This window comes from Canis lupus, chromosome 10 (assembly GCF_003254725.2).
Source record: "Canis lupus dingo isolate Sandy chromosome 10, ASM325472v2, whole genome shotgun sequence".
In the NCBI taxonomy this organism is placed as follows: Eukaryota; Metazoa; Chordata; class Mammalia; order Carnivora; family Canidae; genus Canis; species Canis lupus.
Genome location: NC_064252.1, coordinates 34,540,284 through 34,558,299, shown reverse-complemented (window position 1 = coordinate 34,558,299; position 18,016 = coordinate 34,540,284). Strand labels below are relative to the sequence as shown.

Genomic DNA, 18,016 nt, shown 5'->3' with positions numbered 1-18,016 from the left:
AGTGTATAGTGTGGCAGTACTATGTTTATATACATTTTAGTGGTCACCACAAGGAGTCTAGTTATCCCTCACCTTTTTGGCAAAGTTTATTGCAAGGTTTAGTTCACAGCCTCCTCTATAAAGATTCCCCTTCTGTGTCCTTTTACATAAATGTGCAAAAGATGGCCACTCTATTGGCTCCCAGCTTTTTATTTCTTTGGTGCAAGCTAAAACCCTGTAGCTCAAAAACCTGGTGCCAAACTCATTTTTTAATGCATCTAATTATTTTAAAAATAGCCCAAACATACAGATTTTTAGCATCTAGGGCCTGCATGCTTTGCATATCCCGTGAAACTATACCCAGCATCTGTTGGTTATTGATTAAGATAGAGCCCTGTGGCTATAAGACCCCAAGCTGCTCCTGTCCTCCGGAGCTCTGGGACTCAGTTACTCCCCAATGCTGAGTGATATCACTTAGACCCTTCTCTCCTGTCTCCTCTCCCTGTAGGGAGATCCCTAGTTCTTGTCCCCTTCTGAATGGTGGACCCTGAGCAAAGCCCCAGGATGGTCTCTTGCAGTGAGGAACTTCTCTGACTCGTGAAGCCCTAAGTCCTCCCCACCCCAGGTCCCAATATTGCTTGCTGTGTGTCACTACCTCTCCTGGTCATATCTTTTTCCTTGACCAGTCCCCAAATCACTGGAACTCTTATATCCCCAACAGATTCAATCATACTTTTATGAGTTCCCATCATATTTTGAACCTGCCTCCATTACTGTACTCATCATATCCTGCCATGGTGGCTGTGGATTTCATTGTCATCCTTTTTGGGTTACAGACCAAGAAATGAGGAGCCCTGAGTTCAGGAGAATGCAAAAAATTTAATAAACTCATGAACATGATCAAGCTTTCCCAGCATTATAGATTCATTTGCTTTTACACTTCATCTTGGTATCAAGTACCAAGTGTTGGTATATTGTGAAGTACTACGGAGAAGGTGTCATGTTAGCTTAACTGTCAGTTTAATTTTCTCTGATCTGGGGGGGAAAATAAGACCATTGGTAAGGTATTAGGCAGGGGGATCACTAAACTTTATAGCACTTTTCATGAAGCCTCATTTTGATGGTTGTGTATGTCCCCTTGTGTATGACCCCTCGAATCTGCGCTTTCCAACAAAAATAGAATACATAGATAAATGCGAAGAGGGTTATTGGCATATAAAAGGATACATTTCCTTCCAAATTGTGCTCCCCTGAGACATGTAAGTAGTGGTTTGTAGGTTGTTAAGGCCCGGGCAGAATGGAAGCACATGAGCCAGTAGGAAATGCAGATCAATCAATAAGCAATGAAAAGAAAGCGCTCTTCTGAAACCGCCTTCTAGTCAGTGCATGTGCAGAGTGAGTCACATGCAACTTTTCCAGAATAAGTCTTTTTGATCGCTTATGCCCTGTTTTTATGTGTCTTCACTGGATTGGCCTGAAGCTGGCATTTCTTTCAAGAGAAACTAAACTTCCACCCCTCCCCCTCTTTTGAATAAGATTAAAGTTACCCCATAATGAAAAGAAGGTTTTGGGTTATTAGAGATGCTAGCTTTTTTTTTTTTTTTTTTTAATAGAAAGGGAAAGGTTTTCTTGGCAGAGTTCATTTTGAAGTGACTGAGCCTTTTTTTCCTTCAAGATTATTAATGTCCTAGTGATAGAAGTTTTAGGGATACACTTATTCAGCACACCAACTTATTACATATTTCTGCAACGTGTTCAGTTTCTCAGTTCAGAATATTTTATTAAGGAAGAAGATGGCAAAATGAGTTATCAAGGACCGCTGCTTGTGTGTCACTTTTCTTTAATGCTGTAATAGACGTGATGCATGGAGACCTCACCCTCAGGGCTGTCTGTGGTTCCCTTGCAGCTCTCAAAATGTCACTTCTCAACTCTGAGAGCTGAGAGCAAGAACACAGTTCCAGTGGTAGTCTAACCAGGCGTTGGCCACCTGCCCCTTATGGTTCTGTGTAGTGATTTCCATTTTGCTGGACTTTCTGCTTAGCCCGAAGTGACAGACATTTATTTACTTATTTACTTATTTTAAAGGCTTTATATATTTATTCACGAGAGACACGCAGAGAAGCAGGCTCCCTTGCAGGGAGCCCGATGTGGGACTCGATCCCAGGACCCCGGGATCACGACCTGAGCCAAAGGCAGATGCTCAACTACTGAGCCACCCAGGCGTCCCCCGAAGTGACTTTTAAATTCATTTGTATAACATTAGAAACAGGTCTGAAGGTTCCCGGGTGGATGGATTTCAGCTGATCCCATTGAGGAAGTGAGAGAAGCCGCTGCCTCCTGAGTGTTTCCTTCCAGGAAGGAAGGATTCGGTGTGTGATCCCATATTGGCCGCATGTGGTTCCTGCTGGGAGAGATGCTCCCCCACCCCCACCCCCACCGCCCCCAAGCTCTGCTAATCTCCAATCTGCCAGGTTGCAGAACGTCATGCTTGTGTAGATTGATTTCTTGGGAGCTTGTTGTTTTGATTATTTTCATCTGCATACTGGTTTATGAAGCACCAGAACGTAGGGGCTAACATTTTTTATTTTATTTCATTAAGGAGCTTGATTATTTTTAGTTCACAGAAGCCAGGTTTCTGATTAGCTACACCACCCCATCTTCATTAGGCAATTTAAGATGGGAATTCTACATTTTTTAAAAAGTAGCTAATTATGGTAAGACCTGACACATTTGCATTTCTGTAAAACTGCTGCGGCAAAGATTCTGGGCTGGAAGACTACATCATACTGGGTTGTAAAATCAGTCCTGGTGGGAGCTGTTTCTTCTTGTCAGAGAATTTGTATGTGCGAAAAGATTGCACATTATTCCTTCTGATCCCCTCTTCAGAGGTCTCCCTGCCCTTTGGAGTCTGTAGGCTGAGTTGTGGTTCAGGGGCTCGTCCTGGAATGACAGAAAAGTCTAAGCACATCAGAGTCTGACACTGTCTCCTGTGCAGTTGGTGGCAGCTTGTCTTTGGGAGTGTCTGTCCTTGGTGCTCCATGGGTCATTCTGCACTGGGGTAGACTGTTTTCGCATAAGAGGGTCTTAATGTCTGGGTGTTCTAATCTGCTCATCTCCATGAGGTCTCCATGTCCTTAAACCTCAGGGCCACATCTCACACTGACTCTTTGACTATGCTGCATTCCAGAAGCAATGTGGAATGTTGCTTACCTCAAGGAACATAAACCTTACATTGTGGCATGGAGGCATTTGAAAACATCTCCTCTGCTCTTGCCAAGGTGGCTCAGTGTCTACTAAAATTAAATCCATATGGGTACACCAAGCAGATGGGGAGGGCTAGGGGGCGGGTGGGAAAAGTACACTGCCTTATGTGTTTGTGATGACATTCATTTAACCAGAGGTAACCTCAGAGTTATAAACCAGGGCATTATTTCCTAAAACAGGATCGTGGATTCATTTGTGGTGCTTTAGAAAATTTAATTTATATATGTATTTATACATAGGTGCATGAAAGAGATCATAGCTCTGGATTCAATGTGAAGAGACCTGTATACAGTTAGATTGTGAAGGACAATCCTTTTTACTATATTACATTAACTTTCCTTTATGACATCTGTTAGTTCAGCTATCTTCATCGGCGGGTCGCAACGTATAGAGGGGATGTGTATTAGGAGTGGGGGAGAGACTAATTTGATAAAGCATATCTGTTCAATTGGTTATTTTTTTTTCTATATATAAAATGCCAAGAGTAAAGCTGGCCAAGTCTTCTGGCCGAGCCAGGAACATGATGGATGGACCGAGAAGCCATCTTAGGAACATGGGTTCAGAAAGGCTGAGAAATGATGTCTTGGAGTTCATGAAGAATGTTAGTACTTCTTATACCCTTTCAGGGCAGAGTAAGACCACTTAATTTAAGTCTGGAGTTGGTGTCCCTAAACCCAGGATGGAAGTCTAATGAAGCCAGCCTCCCCTTCAGATAGAACTGACCCAGAGTTGATGGTCCTTATTGCTCAGTGAGGACTTCTACTCAGTGTGTGTCTGAGGACCAGTGGCATCAGCATTACCATTGTTAGAGTTTAGAAATGTAGAATCTCAGGCCTTGCCTGCCCATGAAATGTCCTTATATAAACTACCCCTGCCCTTGTTTCACTCTTTGTCAGGTTACCCACAATAGCCCGTGATACCACAGGTAGATGAGAAGCCCAGGTTCTGGATCATGTCAATTGCTCTCATCTTTTTTCTTTAATTAATTAATTAATTAATTTTAAAATTAATTAATTTGATGGGAGTAGGGAGGGGCAGAGGGAGAGGGAGAGAAATCCTTAAGCAGACTCCCTGCTGAGTGGGGAGCCTGATGAGGGGCTCCATTCCAGGACACAAATCACGACTTGAGCCGAAATCAAGAGTGGGTTGCTCAAGGACTGAGCCACTCAGGTACCCCCAACTGCGCTCTGCTGCTTGACAGTTACTTCGTACCTCCACATCTTGCTTTCTTCATCTGGAAAGTAGAGATAACAGCAACCACTTCCCAGAGATTTTTCAAGCATTAAGTACAGAGTATTTCTAAAGTACTCATCCAAGAACCAAGCCAGTAGTATCTGGTGGGTATTCATGTGATGGTGACGATTTGGTGTCATATTTCCCCTGTTGATTCTGTGTGCCTTTGAAAGAGGCTTCAGGTCTGGTTCATCTTTGCTTTCTCCCAACCCCTGCCCCTTCTCTGTGCCTAGAATGTGTTGATGGCTGAGGCACTTGCTGTCCAGCACCAGTGTCTGTAGCTTAAAATCCCTGATCTTTGGAAAGTTCAGTTTGAGTCAGAGGCAGCAGTCCCAAGAGCCTTAGCTTTATAGGGAAGTGTTCTAGAAGGCTATTAGAACAGTGCTCCTGGGATCCCTGGGTGGCACAGTGGTTTAGCGCCTGCCTTTGGCCCAGGGCGCGATCCTGGAGACCCGGGATCGAATCCCACGTCGGGCTCCCGGTGCATGGAGCCTGCTTCTCCCTCTGCCTATGTCTCTCTCTCTCTCTCTCTCTCTGTGTGTGACTATCATAAATAAATAAAAATTAAAAAAAAAAAAAAAAAAGAGTGCTCCTTTGCTGTCAGGTTCAAGCAAGTCCAGACTGTTCTTTGGCTATACACCATATAGCACACAGGTATGCAGAGAGAAAAGGAGTAGTGTTCTAGAGAGAACACTGAGAGAACACCAGCTCACAGCTTCCATCATTGTGTCACTTTGGAATGAGACAGAGAAAAAAGAGCTCAGATACATTTTATTTACTTATTTGAAAAAAGATTTATTTATTTATTTTAAAGAGGGAGATAGATCAAGCATAGGTGAGTAGGGGGAGTGGGAATGGGAGAAAATCTTCAAGCAGCCTCACTGCCTACCGGGGATCCTGTCTCAGGGCTCGATCTCAAGATCTATGAGATCACATCCTGAGCTGAAACCAAGAGTTAGAAGGTCAATCGACTGAGCCACCTAGGTGCCCTCAAATACATTTTAAATTTGTTTAAATTGTCCCCCAGTTGGGAGGATGTCATCTTGGATTAGAGTGTGGTTGTGAGATGCAAAAGATCTAAAACAGCAAATCCTAGGGCTGTGGGCTGGGCTTGTCAGTGGACCCAGCCAATTAGGGGGCTTTAGCCACACCGTTGATCTTGAGATAGCTACAGGGGTTTTCCATCCTGTTAGGGGACAACCATAAGGCCAAGCAATTAACTGGGTGGGCCCTGAGGTCCGACCTGGGTTGAAATCTCTGCCATGTCTTCTCCTAGCAGCCAGATGATGGGTGAGTTATCAAACCTCATTGAATCATGCCACTCACGAAAATCTATAGATGAATTTCTGCCCGGCCTGGTCCCTGAGGTTTTTGAGGTGGCTATTTGGTAGAAATTTTAAAAATCCTTTTAATGCTTTCTAAGTTTTAGAATAGATTTAGATTTAGGGAAAAGTTAGTATAGATAGTAGAACTCATACCCAGTTCCCATGTACCCTGGTTTCCCTATCATTAACATCTTATGCGAGCGTGGTACATTTGTCATAACCAATGGACTGATATTGGTACGTTATTACTAACTCAAGTCCATATTTTATTTAGATTTCCTTAGTGTTTAACCTCTTGTTCTTTTCCTGGACCAAGATCCCACCCAGGACACCACGTTATTCAGCTGTCATGTCTCCTCAGGCATGTGGCTGTGTTAGTTCTTCAAACGTTTCTTGTTTTTGGTGATCATGGCTATTTTGAAGAGTACTGGTTAGGTTTTCTTATAGACTTTTCCTCCATTGGGATTCATCTGAGGTTTTTCTCATGAATTGACTGGGGTTTGGGGATTTGAAGAGAAAGGCCATGGTAGAGTGCTGTTGGTGTCACATCATATCAAGGGTGCATACTTTCAGCAAGACTTGTCACCTTTGATGGGGTTTTGATCACCTGATGGAGGTAGTGTTTGTGGTTTCTCCATTGTAAAATTGCCACCTTCCCACGACTTTCCATACTGTGCCTTGGGAGGAAGTCGTTATCTGTAGTATTTTGTTAGGTGTTCAAGAAAATTTAAAAAAATTTTTTTGATCATACCATTATTCAGCACTTTCTATATACCTTGCATCTTATTAAAATTCCATTTCTTTCTTTCTTTTTTAAAAAGTAATCTCTGCACCCATTGTGGGGCTTGAACTCAGGACCCCAAGATCAAGTCTTATGCTCCACCAACTGAGCCAGCCAGATACCCCCAAATCTATTCCATTTCTTTCCACCACTTCTTATTTTTTCTTCATGGCTTGTTTGTATAAACAGTTGGCCAAAGGCCAGTTGGCCAAACTGTTTGACATTGTGATCAGCTCCCCAGTTTCCAATCCATACCCTAATTCAGTATTCCATCATTCATCATTGGGAAGCATTCACCGTGCATAGTTTAAGAAGTGCTGAGTTTTGATTAAGGCCTAGCTAGGAAGTTCAAGTATGAATAGCAAAAGCTCACTCCTATACACATGTACTTCTCATGTGCTGGATGCAGTGTTAGCACTAAACATATTTCATCCACATAGGAATTCTATAAGGCAGCTTCTGCTATTGTGTTCATTTTACAGATGAAGAAACTGAGGGATGGAGAATTGCAGTACACAGGGAAGTGTTGCCCAAGGTTACACAGCTAGTAAGTTGCAGAGCTGGGCAGTAGGATTTAGAAAGCAAAAAGTTATCTGAATGTTTGCTAACCATTCTTCCCTGCTACCCAGCTAGCTATCACTTTCTTTCTGTGATAGCAGAGAATCCAGGCTTTGGCACACCGTGATTTGGTTATGACCGTGCTTATTCCTGGCTCCAGCACCAAGCTGCTGTGTGACCTTGGGCAATTTATTTCCCTTCTCTGTCTCTGCATTCATAAAAATATGGAAAAATAATATTTGTACCTCCCTGGAAGGTTTTGCTAAGATAATTGCATCACACCTAATATTTATCATATATTACAGATGAAACTGCCATACTTTCTGAATTAAAAGTAGGGACACATGAATGAAAAACTGTATTAGGATGGGGGCCATAAGATGAAATATTTCAAATAGGGCTTGTCTCCTAAAAGTGGGATGGCTGTGCAGAGTGGAATTATTAGATGCTCAGAAAGCTGATGGAGGTGTGAGGGATAGAGAGACCCAGGACAAGTCAGGACCTCACAAACTGCCAGTCACAGTGGCAGAATATTAAGAGACTTCGGTAACCTTTTCAGACTTTTAACGGTTACCTAAATATCAGAATGAAAGTGCTAAATAACATGAATAAATAAAGCGTGCCATTGAATTGACCTATGTTTTTAAATTTATTATAACTTAGGATCCATAAGAAGAACATAGGTAGCATCTCCAATTTAGGGGAAGTCACCATTTTTAGCTAAGAACCATCAATCCTAGACTTTTTAATTTTTGCTTCACTTCTATCAATAGCTCTGGCAGGCAGCTTTTCGGGGAGAGCCATATTTTCACAAAGAAGAATAAAAGAGAGTGTGTGTGAGTGGGGGGGGCCAGAAACCCCAAGACACTGGGCCATATAGGGCAGGTCTCTGGTGACCTGAGGCCACTCTTCTCTCCTCCCCTTCTCTCGCTGGGGGCTCTTGACTCAAATTCATGCCTCAGCAAAATCAGAAGCGATTGACACATGTCAAGGGCCTGTGGGGAGAGTTGCAAATGGGTAAAACCACAGCATTCCATCTGGGAACGCAGAGGTTCCATCCTCTCTAATTACAAAGCTAATGAGCATTGGAGACAAGGGCTCCAGGTGGCCTGCAGTGAGCCAGCAAGAATTTCGATGCCCTCATATGGCACACATTTTCATTCTGGAAGCATAGTGTTAGCGAATCGTGCGTGTGTGTGTGTGTGTGTGTGTGTGTGTGTGTGTGTGTGTGTAATTGAAGGAGTAGAGTAGACACTGAGCTTTTCTGTAAGATTTTGCTCCCTGGGTTAAGGTTGAGGTCAAGTCAGAAAAATACTTCTTCATCTCTGGGACTGTTGTTTGTTTTAAACACAGACACAGACTAAGATACACACTTTCAGAGTTTTCATCTGCCCTGGTCATGCTGGCCTCTTTTGGTGATTAACTGGCAGTCTTTGGCTTTGCTCTGGAGGTGCTAATACCCTTGATGGTGACCTGCAAGGAGTGGCATCAGCCTACAGAATGACTCATCATGTGTTTGAGAAGTTCACATCTTAAATGACAATCTGCCTTAACCTCTCTTTTGGAGGGTTTTTTTCTTGGTGCTCATAAGGCCCTTTTCTCTAAAAGTGCTCCGTGTTCGGCTTGCCTGTAGGCTCTGTACAATTCTTTCTTTTCACTAAAACAAAAATAACGAGTGTTCTCTTTTTATTTCCTTAAACCTCTTTGTCTGACATTTACGAAGTGGTTCTCTCTAACATTCTAAAAATTTCCACGGTGGCCTAGTGGGTGTGTGCTGAAATAGAATTTTGGCCATTGCCTCTTCCTTTCAGATGCCCCCTGTTGAGGATGGGCTATTTCCTCTGAGTACTGTTTTACAGACACCTTTGTTCTTTGCTTCATTTCGTGGGGGACTTGGGAAAAGAGTTGAGTAAAGGGCACTGGAAGTTATTTCAGGACAGCTAATCTGGAGGGGAAGAACTATTTTGGGAGTAAAGATAATCAGATGCCCTGTGGGTTTACTGTTAAGTAATAACTGGATAGTCATATCATCACATTTCCCTTCTAGCAACTTTCGTGTCTGTTAATTCTGTTTGAGCATCTTGGATGTGAAGGATCAAATTGGGATTAACAAATAACTTCATCTTCCCTTAAGATGAAGAGTACGAAGTGCTTTTGAAATAGTAGCATAGAACATTGTGGAGAACACACTAACATTTGTTTTAAAGATAATCCACATGCAGCTGCCATGGAAAACAGTATGGCGGATCCTCAGAACTCACACGTAGACTTAACCGTAGTGGAACCGGCAGTTCCGCTTCTGGGTATGTACCCCTCAAAGACAGAAAGTGGGCACTTGAACAGATATTTATACCTTCACATTCATAGCAGCATTATTCACAATCACCAAAAAGTAGAAACAGCCCAGATGTCCATCAAGAAATGACTAGATAAACACAAGGTGGTTATAAACAAAGGTGGAATATTATCCAGCCTTAAAAATGGAAAGAAATTCTTTTTTTAATGTTATTTTAAGTAATCTTTTAAAAAAAATATTTTATTTATTTATTCATGAGAGACACACAGAGGGAGGCAGGGACACACAGGCAGAGGGAGAAGCAGGATCCCTGTGGGGAGCCCAATGTGTGGGACTCAATCCTAGGATCCCGGGATCACGACCAGAGCTGAAGGCAGATGCTCGACCACTGAGCCAGGCACCCCATTTTTAAGTAAGCTCTACATGCAATAGGGCCTAGAACCCACAACCCCAAGACTAAGAGTTGCATGTTCTACTGACTGAGCCAGCCAGATGTCTCCAAAGGACGGAGATTGGGACATGAAGAGTGTAGCGTGGATGAACCTTGAAGACATTATGATAAATGAAACCCAAGTCACAAAAGGACAAATACTGTATATTTCCCCTTATGTGCAATACCTAGGGGGGTGTAGCTTCCTCAAGCTTCCTCAAGACAGCAGGTAGAATGGTAGTTTCCAGGGGCTAAGGGAGGTGGAAGGGGAAATGAGTGTTTAATGGATATGGAGTTTCAGGTTGGGGAGGTGAAAAAGTTCTGGAAATGAATGGTGGTGGTGGTTGCATGGTAGGTAAATATTTAATGCTCTGAACCATATGCTTGAAAATGGTGAAAATGGTCAAATTTATGTTAGGTGTGTTTTACCACAATATATGCAGAGCTAATCTACATATACCAACACATGCACCACAGGCCTGTATTAGCACAGAGCCTGTCCATAGAGACACACAAGAGCTGGTATCAGCGAGGACGTAGGGGCCCAGCGCCCAGTGTATGTTCTTTGAGTATCTGTGGAGAGACTGTGGCTGCATCAGGGAGCTTGGGGGAGAGAAGAGAAAGCATATTTTCACGGTATGTAACCTTTCCTGCCTTTGAGGAGGTTTTTTTTGGGTACTTTTGTGGCTTCATTCAAAAAATAAATTCAACTCTTCAGATCCAGTGGCAGGGAAGGGAGTAATGGGAGATGGAAGTTCCCTTGAGAACATTTCAGACCCCAGAAGGATTGCGGCCCTGCAGAAAGTTGAGGCTGGCGTTGTCTCTGAGGGGTCCTCATCAACAAAGCAGGGTTGGCTGGATAGGGGAAGGGAACATATGATGTGTTTCCAGCTTTTACATGAGCAGGACAGGTATTTTTGTCAGCACGTCCTATTTTGTATTTCCTTTGTGAATGGGAGAAGAGGAGGTCTTGTCTTTTCTTTCATTTTTCTTTTCTTTTTTTAAGATTTATTTATTTATTTGAGAGAGAGTGTATGTGAGTTGGGGGAGAGGTAGAGGGAGGGAGAAGGATAAGCAGACTCTGCGCTGACATGGGTCCCACTTGGGTCTCAGATCTCAGAACCCTGAACTCATGACTTGAGCTGAAACCAAGAGTCAGATGCTTCACCGACTGAGCCACTCGGGTGCTCTGGGAGTGGTGATCTTTTGTAAGCTTAACTGCCTTTAAAATTGTTCTTCTGAGACGCCTGGGTGGCTCAGTGGTCGAGCATCTGCTTTCGGCTCAGAGACACAGAGAGAAAGGCAGAGACACAGGCAGAGGGAGAAGCAGGCTCCTTGTGGGGAGCCCGATGTGAGACTTGATCCCGGGACCTCGGGATCATGCCCTGAGCCAAAGGCAGACACTTAACTGTAGAGCCACTGAGGTGCCTCACGTACAGTAAACGTCAATTGGGTGGTCATTGGTCTTCCCACAGCAACTATGTGGTTAGACATGTGCTGTCATTTTGCCTGAGGCTGAAAAACAGGGACGCATGGTTCTGAGATCCAACAGGTGTGGTGTCCTTGTCCTGAGAGGTGGGAGGCTCCCAGGAGGGGTACGCAGTAGTCCTTTTTGCTTGGATTATCTCCGTAGAAGGCAGGAATCCCCCAGAATTATTGGGCCAGATCCTGGCAGAGCTTCCTTGCTGTTGCCCTGCAGAGTGAAAGAGAGAAAAGGACTCACAGAAGGTTTTATTATAAAACTTTAAAGAAATGATGAATTCATTGCCTTCTCAGCTTCTCTGTCATGGTGCTCCTTCAAGGGCTGTGGGTGACTGAATGGCCTCTCCAGGGCAGGGGGCTCTCTGCCCTGCTGAACTCGGGCCCTGTGACCCTTGCAGCCCATCCAGCCTTCTAGCATTCTTTTGCGGGGCCTGTCCACGTTCCCTTCGGAGAACCAATGCACACCGTGCTGCTGAGGAATGGAGTGGAAGAAAGTATGCGGGAGTCAGGTTGTTGAGAATAACTGGGCACATGGCTTGGTTGATTGGTTGAATATCCAAAAATCTGCGCTTAAATATAGAACAAAATATATATGAAGATACTTGATCTGTTCTTTCTTTCTTGCTTGCTTTCTTGCTTTTCTTGCCTGCCTTCCTTCCTTCCTTCCTTCCTTCCTTCCTTCCTTCCTTCCTTCCTTCCCTCCTTCCTTCCTTCCTTCCTTTCGAGGGAAACTAATATTTATTGAATGGAAACTCTATCTCCTAAATATATTACTTTCTGTAGTTCATGCAAGATCTGGTGAGGCAGATAATCGAAATAACAAAGTAACGTGAATTACAAACAGCTGTGTCAGGCTCTCTTCTGAGCATTCTATGTGTAAAATTTACAGATTTACGCCTCTTACTAATGCTCTGAAGGGAGCTAGAAGAACTCGGGATGCTGAGAGACAAAAGTTAAGAAAGTCACCCAAGATCATACGTGTTAGTGACAGAGGCAGGATTCCATGCTGGCTGTTCTGGCTGCAGAGCCCCAGCATGCAGTTCCCCATTGCACTGGACATGAGGAGCTGTGCTGTGTTTTGCCCAAGGTCATAGAATCCTAAATGACCAATTGTATTTCTCAACAATTCCCTTTTTTCAGGGACAGTAAGAGGTTTAGCTTTCCTTCCCAAATTGTTCTTCGCTAGTATATCAGAGGTACTCTGAGCAAACCATTTAGAAAGCTCTGGGATTGGATCCAACAGATTGAAAACACAATTGAAATGGAGTCCCACAAAGGTGTGTGTGCAGCCCTCCGGTAATCTTTCTTTCCAGGGTGGGGTGGGATGGGAGAGGGGTTCCTTCATGTCAGTCTCCTACAGGTTCCTGCAGCCACTTGGTCTTTCCATCTCCTTTTCTCTTTAGGACAGAATAAAGCAAAGGAAAACAGAAAGTCCAAAAGCAAAAAAGTCAGGAGAGAAGTGGTGATAGGACTAGCCAGTGTTCCCTTTGGGTAGTTGGCACTTGCTCAGGTAGCAGACCTAAACTTGCCATGACAAATACAGCCCCAGGCTGTGACTTTTGGAACGGTGTCCTCCACAGCACTTAGTTAAGTGGTACTTAGATTTCCAAACCAGATGACTTTCTTTTGCAGAGCAGGTTCTGATTCTGGCATATGTCATAGAGACACCAGAGAACCCAGTAGAGAACTTATATTTTCTATTTAAAAAATTATTAATAATAGAGTAGTCAAGTCTTTTGGCCACCCTAGCAAATAGTAATGTTTTTCTTCTTGGTGCCTCTAGTGGGGATACCAGCATTTTGCGGTGGGGATGCCAGTTGGGGTTGGAACTTGCTGTGATGGGAAAGTAATTGGGAGGGTCCAGATCATAAGATCTTCCCATGCAGTGGGCACAGTACAAAGGAAATCAGCGCCAGAAAGGGGGGTGTGCAGTTAACAGGCAATAGGCCAAGAAGATCGTCTGATTCCCAACAGGATTGGAGTCTCCAGGTTTTCAAGTGGGTAATTGGAACAGGAAGGTGCCAAATGCAGGCCTGCTGGCACCAGGAGTGGCAGGGTTTTCCATTCAGGTTGGATAGTCTTAGGGCTGAGATGGGTGCATGTCAGTTAACAAATCCAAGCACCTGATACTTTGCCCATGATTGGGGGAAGGGGTCATAGAAGAATGAACAAAAAGGATTTTCATTTCTGAGCAACAAAAAGTCTTGGGTATGAGGTGGATGCACGTGACGGTGGAGGGTAGTACGAAGTAGTGTAATGAAGCAGTGGATGGTGTGGTTTTGTTCTCCAGAGCTCGCATCTCTCATTATGGTATATCTGACATAGTGCACGTGCTCTCTGGAGTCAGAATGCTTGGATTTATATTCTGGCTGTGTGGCCTTGAGCAAATTATTTAATCTCTTTGGCCTCGGTATCCCTATTTGTAAAACGAGAATTGCTATAGGAGCCACCTCATGAATTTGTTAGGAGGATTAAATGATTTTCTTCCTAGATAAAAAGAAAAAGTCCTTGTCCCTGCTTCTTGCTTTTGAAAGCAGTCTTGATACCTAGAACTGCAGCAGTTCTCTTGTACACATGAGACCATAGGCATGAGGAGAAAAGTCAATATGCAAAGAGTGGCTGACAAGGATGTTTGGGATCCTTGACTCACTGCCAGGTGGCCAGACTACTGCCTCCCTCCAGACTTTCTTAAGTGAACCATTGCTGGTTGGGTTTTCTTTTACTTGCCGCCAAATGTATCCTCACAGATACAAGTTTATTGCTAGACTATAAAATCATTGAAGGTTGGGCAGTGATTTACTCACCTTGGAGTTCTCAAGGAGAACCCAGCGTAATGTCCTGCATACAGTAGGTACTCACTGGTTGTAATAGGGAGATGGATGGTTGGAAAGAAAGGAAGGAGGAAGAGAGGCATGCTGGTGAGTATTTAACTATTAGCTCTTGGGGGGCAAAAGAGTCCTGAGCTATAGCATTTGCCAGTTTCCATGGCGTAAATATCCCCTTCATGGCTGATTTCAAATTACCATTGTGATGTCACTGAACTCATTATTGGGAAGAGATGCATATAATCAACTCTTATGAGTAAGTCCAAACCAGCCTTGGCTCACCACTGGAGGGATGCAAGGAAATAAGGAGAGAGGAAAGGAAAGAAAAGGTTCTGTTAAAATTAATAGTAGTAATAACAATAGTAGCAGTAATAAAATTTATTGAGGGCTTACTCTGTGCCAAGTTCAGCCCCCAAGTCATTCCTAGTGGTCTTTTCACACCTCCTGGTGTAGAACTGGGTCACACTGGCTTTTTCTAGCTGCAGGAGAAGCAAGGGAGGGAACAAAGGGGTGGGGCCCAGTGAATGTGCTGGAACTGGTGTAGACTATTCATGTGTCATTCTTTAGACCTGGGCCCTCTGCCTCTCTGAACGCTGGCAGGCATCTGTCAGTGATGAAAGATGACTGTTGGATGGGCAACCAAGAGTGTCCAAAAGGGCAAGACTTTCCACGTGGAAGGAGTTATTTTTCAGACACCCAAACTGCCTTTACAGCAAAGTTAAGTAGCCCCATTATCATCAGAATTATACAGTTCTTCCCCACCTTCCTTCATGTCTGTCCCTCACTCCAGACATCATAAACCGCCCTGTCCTTCGCAGTAAAATGGTTGGTTTTCTCAACCAAAGAGATACCAACCGCAGTGATAAATGAGGTGAGAAGAAAGGAAGTCAAAACATGATTGCGATAAAGCATTCAGAAGAGAGAACAAGTGCTCCCAAAGTGCAGATTCACTGCACTTCAGTTGGGCTGTGAAGTCCTGTGTGGGCTCGAGATAAGGATTGGCTGTGGTGAGCGAGGTGGAGAGGATGAGTTGACTGGGATATCCACTGCAAAATTCCTTCCTCACAAGGTCAGCTTCCTTCTTTACATACTCTCTGGGCAAATTGCTCACGCCAAAGTCCAGGCTTATCATACTCCTCTGGCAGGTGGAAAATAAATAATACAGAAAGATGCCAAAATTGGGGCCATTATTGGGGACAGAAGATAAAAACTATTTTGGGGCCCATTTCTATATCATCTTTAGAATTTTTGCAGAGTTTATATTCAGGTGTCAGTTTCTTTAAAAAAAATAAAAAGATTATAAGTGATTTATCGGTTCCACATCATCAGAAGTCCAGACAGAGAAGACAGAGGAGGAAGAGAGATGTGAGGAGATTAATGATTCTGTTCCGAGGACTCCCTGTGATGGAGGAGCCTAAGCTCTGCTGTCTGGCCAGTTGGTGGAGAAAGTGATGTAGAGCTGGAAGCCCCAGACTGTACTTTGAAATGAGGACTCATTTCAGCTAGAAGAAATGCCTGGAAGAGCTGAGATGGGAGGATCCATAACTTGTCAGCAGGCTGCATCACTATCAAACTGGGAGTCAGAGTTGATTCCTACCTGACCCCTTCGGACTCTTTGGGAAACCAAATTAGAAGGCACCCTTCGCCTGTTCTGAGTTGACAGCCAAGGGAACATTGGTGGAAGTCACAGTTCCTTTGGGCTTGTCTTAGAACCTGCAACCCACAGCAGAGGGGCAGTGCTCATTCTTTGGTATTTGTAGTGTACTTTCCTGGATCAGCTGGCATCGTCTCACCTGGTCCATCCAGTGGTGTTAGAAAGTCATAAGTGCTCTAAGTTAGAGATCAAGATCTGGAGAGGCAATCAGCAGCTGGATATTTTGGTCTTGTTTTTTCTTTTCTTTTCTTTCTTTTCTTTCTTTTGATTTTATTTACTCATGAGAGAGAGAGAGAGAGAGAGAGAGGCAGAGACACAGGCAGAGGGAGAAGCAGGCTCCACGCAGGGAGCCTGACATGGGACTCGATTCCGGGTCTCCAGGATCACACCCTGGGCTGAAGGCGGCACTAAACCACTGAGCCACCTGGGCTGCCCTTGGTCTTTCTTTAAGCAGTGTGGAAAATACTTTGTACTTTTACTCTACTATGAGCATCATCTGGTTCTTCTAAGGCAGGATTGGCAGACTCTTTCTTAAAGGGCCAAGGAGTAAACATCTTAGGGCTTTGGGCGGGGGGGCATACACTTTCTGTCATAATTTCCTAACTGTGCAGCCATTTGTAGAGCAAACACATCCACAGGTGAAAAGCAAATGAATGAGCAAGGCTGTCTTCCAATAAAACTGTACACAAAAGCAGGAAGTGGGGAGGATTGGGCCTGGAGGCCTTTGTTTGCCAGGTGCTACTGTAAGGGGTCAGAGACGGAATAGAAACCTCTCATTTGCCAGTGTGGATGATAATGCATAGCACTATTATGCTACAAGACCCTACCCCACCTGAAAATAGAGTGGGGAGTGAAAGGCATAAGGGAGACATCAGATCCACTTATCCCATTGATGGTGATGTGGGGTGAGTATAGGGTGAGTCAAAGGGTGAACGAGGCAGAGAATGCCTTTGGGCCACTTTAATCAATCATTGCTCTTGCCTGGCTGGTGCAGCTCCTGGACATGGTATAGGCTGGCTGGCGGGCTACAGCTTAACTGTGCATCACTCCCTGCTTCCCCCATGCCCCCAGCCCGGAGTTTGCTAAAGCTTTCTTTCTCTTATTTCCTTCATCCTCCTAATAGTCTGGATAAAGAGGAAAATAAGGCCTACGACCCCCATGTGAGACCTATTACAGTTTATTTTTCAGCATGTTCAGGCTTTGGCCTTATTTCAAAGGCGACCTACTCTACTACCTTGAAGTGTGGGTTGAGATTCACTAACATTTCCTCCCAGACTGGGGAGAGCTTTGTTAAGAAAGTAAAACAGTCCCAGTTTTACAAATGTGATTTCCCCCACAGACTTTCAGCAGGAAAGATGAGCACGCAGCTGCATGCTGCGCAGAGCTACTGTCACCTTCAGCCCCAGAGGAGAGGTGGGGTGGGACTGGCCGTGCCAGCCCTGCTTCCCTCCAAAGGCTGACAGCGTGATCCTGGGGGTGGGGGGGAGCAGGCAGGTCACCTGTCTCGCGTCCCCGTGACTTTGTGAGCAGGTGTTGGTTGTAGGTCGTTAGAAGTAGTTCGGCTTTACTCCTCGAAAGCCCTGTTCATGTTCCTGGAATCACCCCATTTTGGTCACTTTGGGGTCTTGCAGGAAGAAGTGACATGGTCTCACCCCTTCCCCCTTGGCTGTGTGGTGCCCACGTGGCTGAGCCTGGCCCTGTCGAGGCCAAAGCTGGATTTACGTGTCTCCTTCAGTACAGCTGTTGGATTTCTCGCAGTGATTTAACTGTGGGGAGGCCTGACAAGTGTGAAGGGTATTTTTAGCTAAGCTGTGTGGGTTTGATAGCCATTTGGGGACCAGTAATGGAATTGGGCGCTCCATGTGAGGCTGGGGGTGAGCAGGGAGGTGGAGGCAGATGGGGGCTGCAAAAGACTTGATGTGGGGCAGCTCCTGGCTGCTTTGACCCCAAAGTGGGCTGGCGGTCCCCTTTCACATTGTGCTGACAGTTGTCAGCCTGCTTTACAGGGTGTGAAGTTGACACCCTCCCTCCCGCCAGGGACGGGGAGGCTGTCTGGGTGCCGGGAGGGATGCAGTTGAAGTTGGAAATTTGATCTTTAGGGGCATTCATTCATTTGTTCATTCATTCATTCAACAAGTATTTTTTCAAGTGTAATAGACCAGTTTCACAAACTTCCACATGTATATGGA

General features: G+C 44.5%; 1 protein-coding gene and 1 long non-coding RNA gene across 5 annotated transcripts in view; one reads left to right on the top strand and one right to left on the bottom strand.

Annotated features, from left to right (window-relative positions):
• CHST11 (carbohydrate sulfotransferase 11) overlaps positions 1-18,016 on the top strand; it is a 259,849-nt gene that overhangs the window by 66,475 nt on the left and 175,358 nt on the right. Inside the window, exons 1-2 of one of the 4 annotated variants that reach the window (XM_025462325.3) lie at positions 14,487-14,502; positions 14,741-15,242. The exons of 2 other annotated variants lie outside the window; for them this stretch is intronic. Coding sequence is in view for 1 of the 2 variants with exons in the window: in XM_025462318.3 (XP_025318103.3) it covers positions 14,466-14,502 (37 nt within the window). In the remaining variant the exon portion in view is untranslated. Of the gene's footprint in view, positions 1-14,414; positions 14,503-14,740; positions 15,243-18,016 lie in introns of those variants that run through there. One more of the 4 variants, XM_025462318.3, reaches the window with a different exon arrangement.
• Positions 11,583-14,657, bottom strand: LOC112669325 (uncharacterized). The gene is made up of 2 exons (XR_003142175.3): positions 14,153-14,657; positions 11,583-11,912 (listed from the first exon to the last, which is right to left on the bottom strand). It is a non-coding gene; the product is annotated as an uncharacterized LOC112669325 (long non-coding RNA).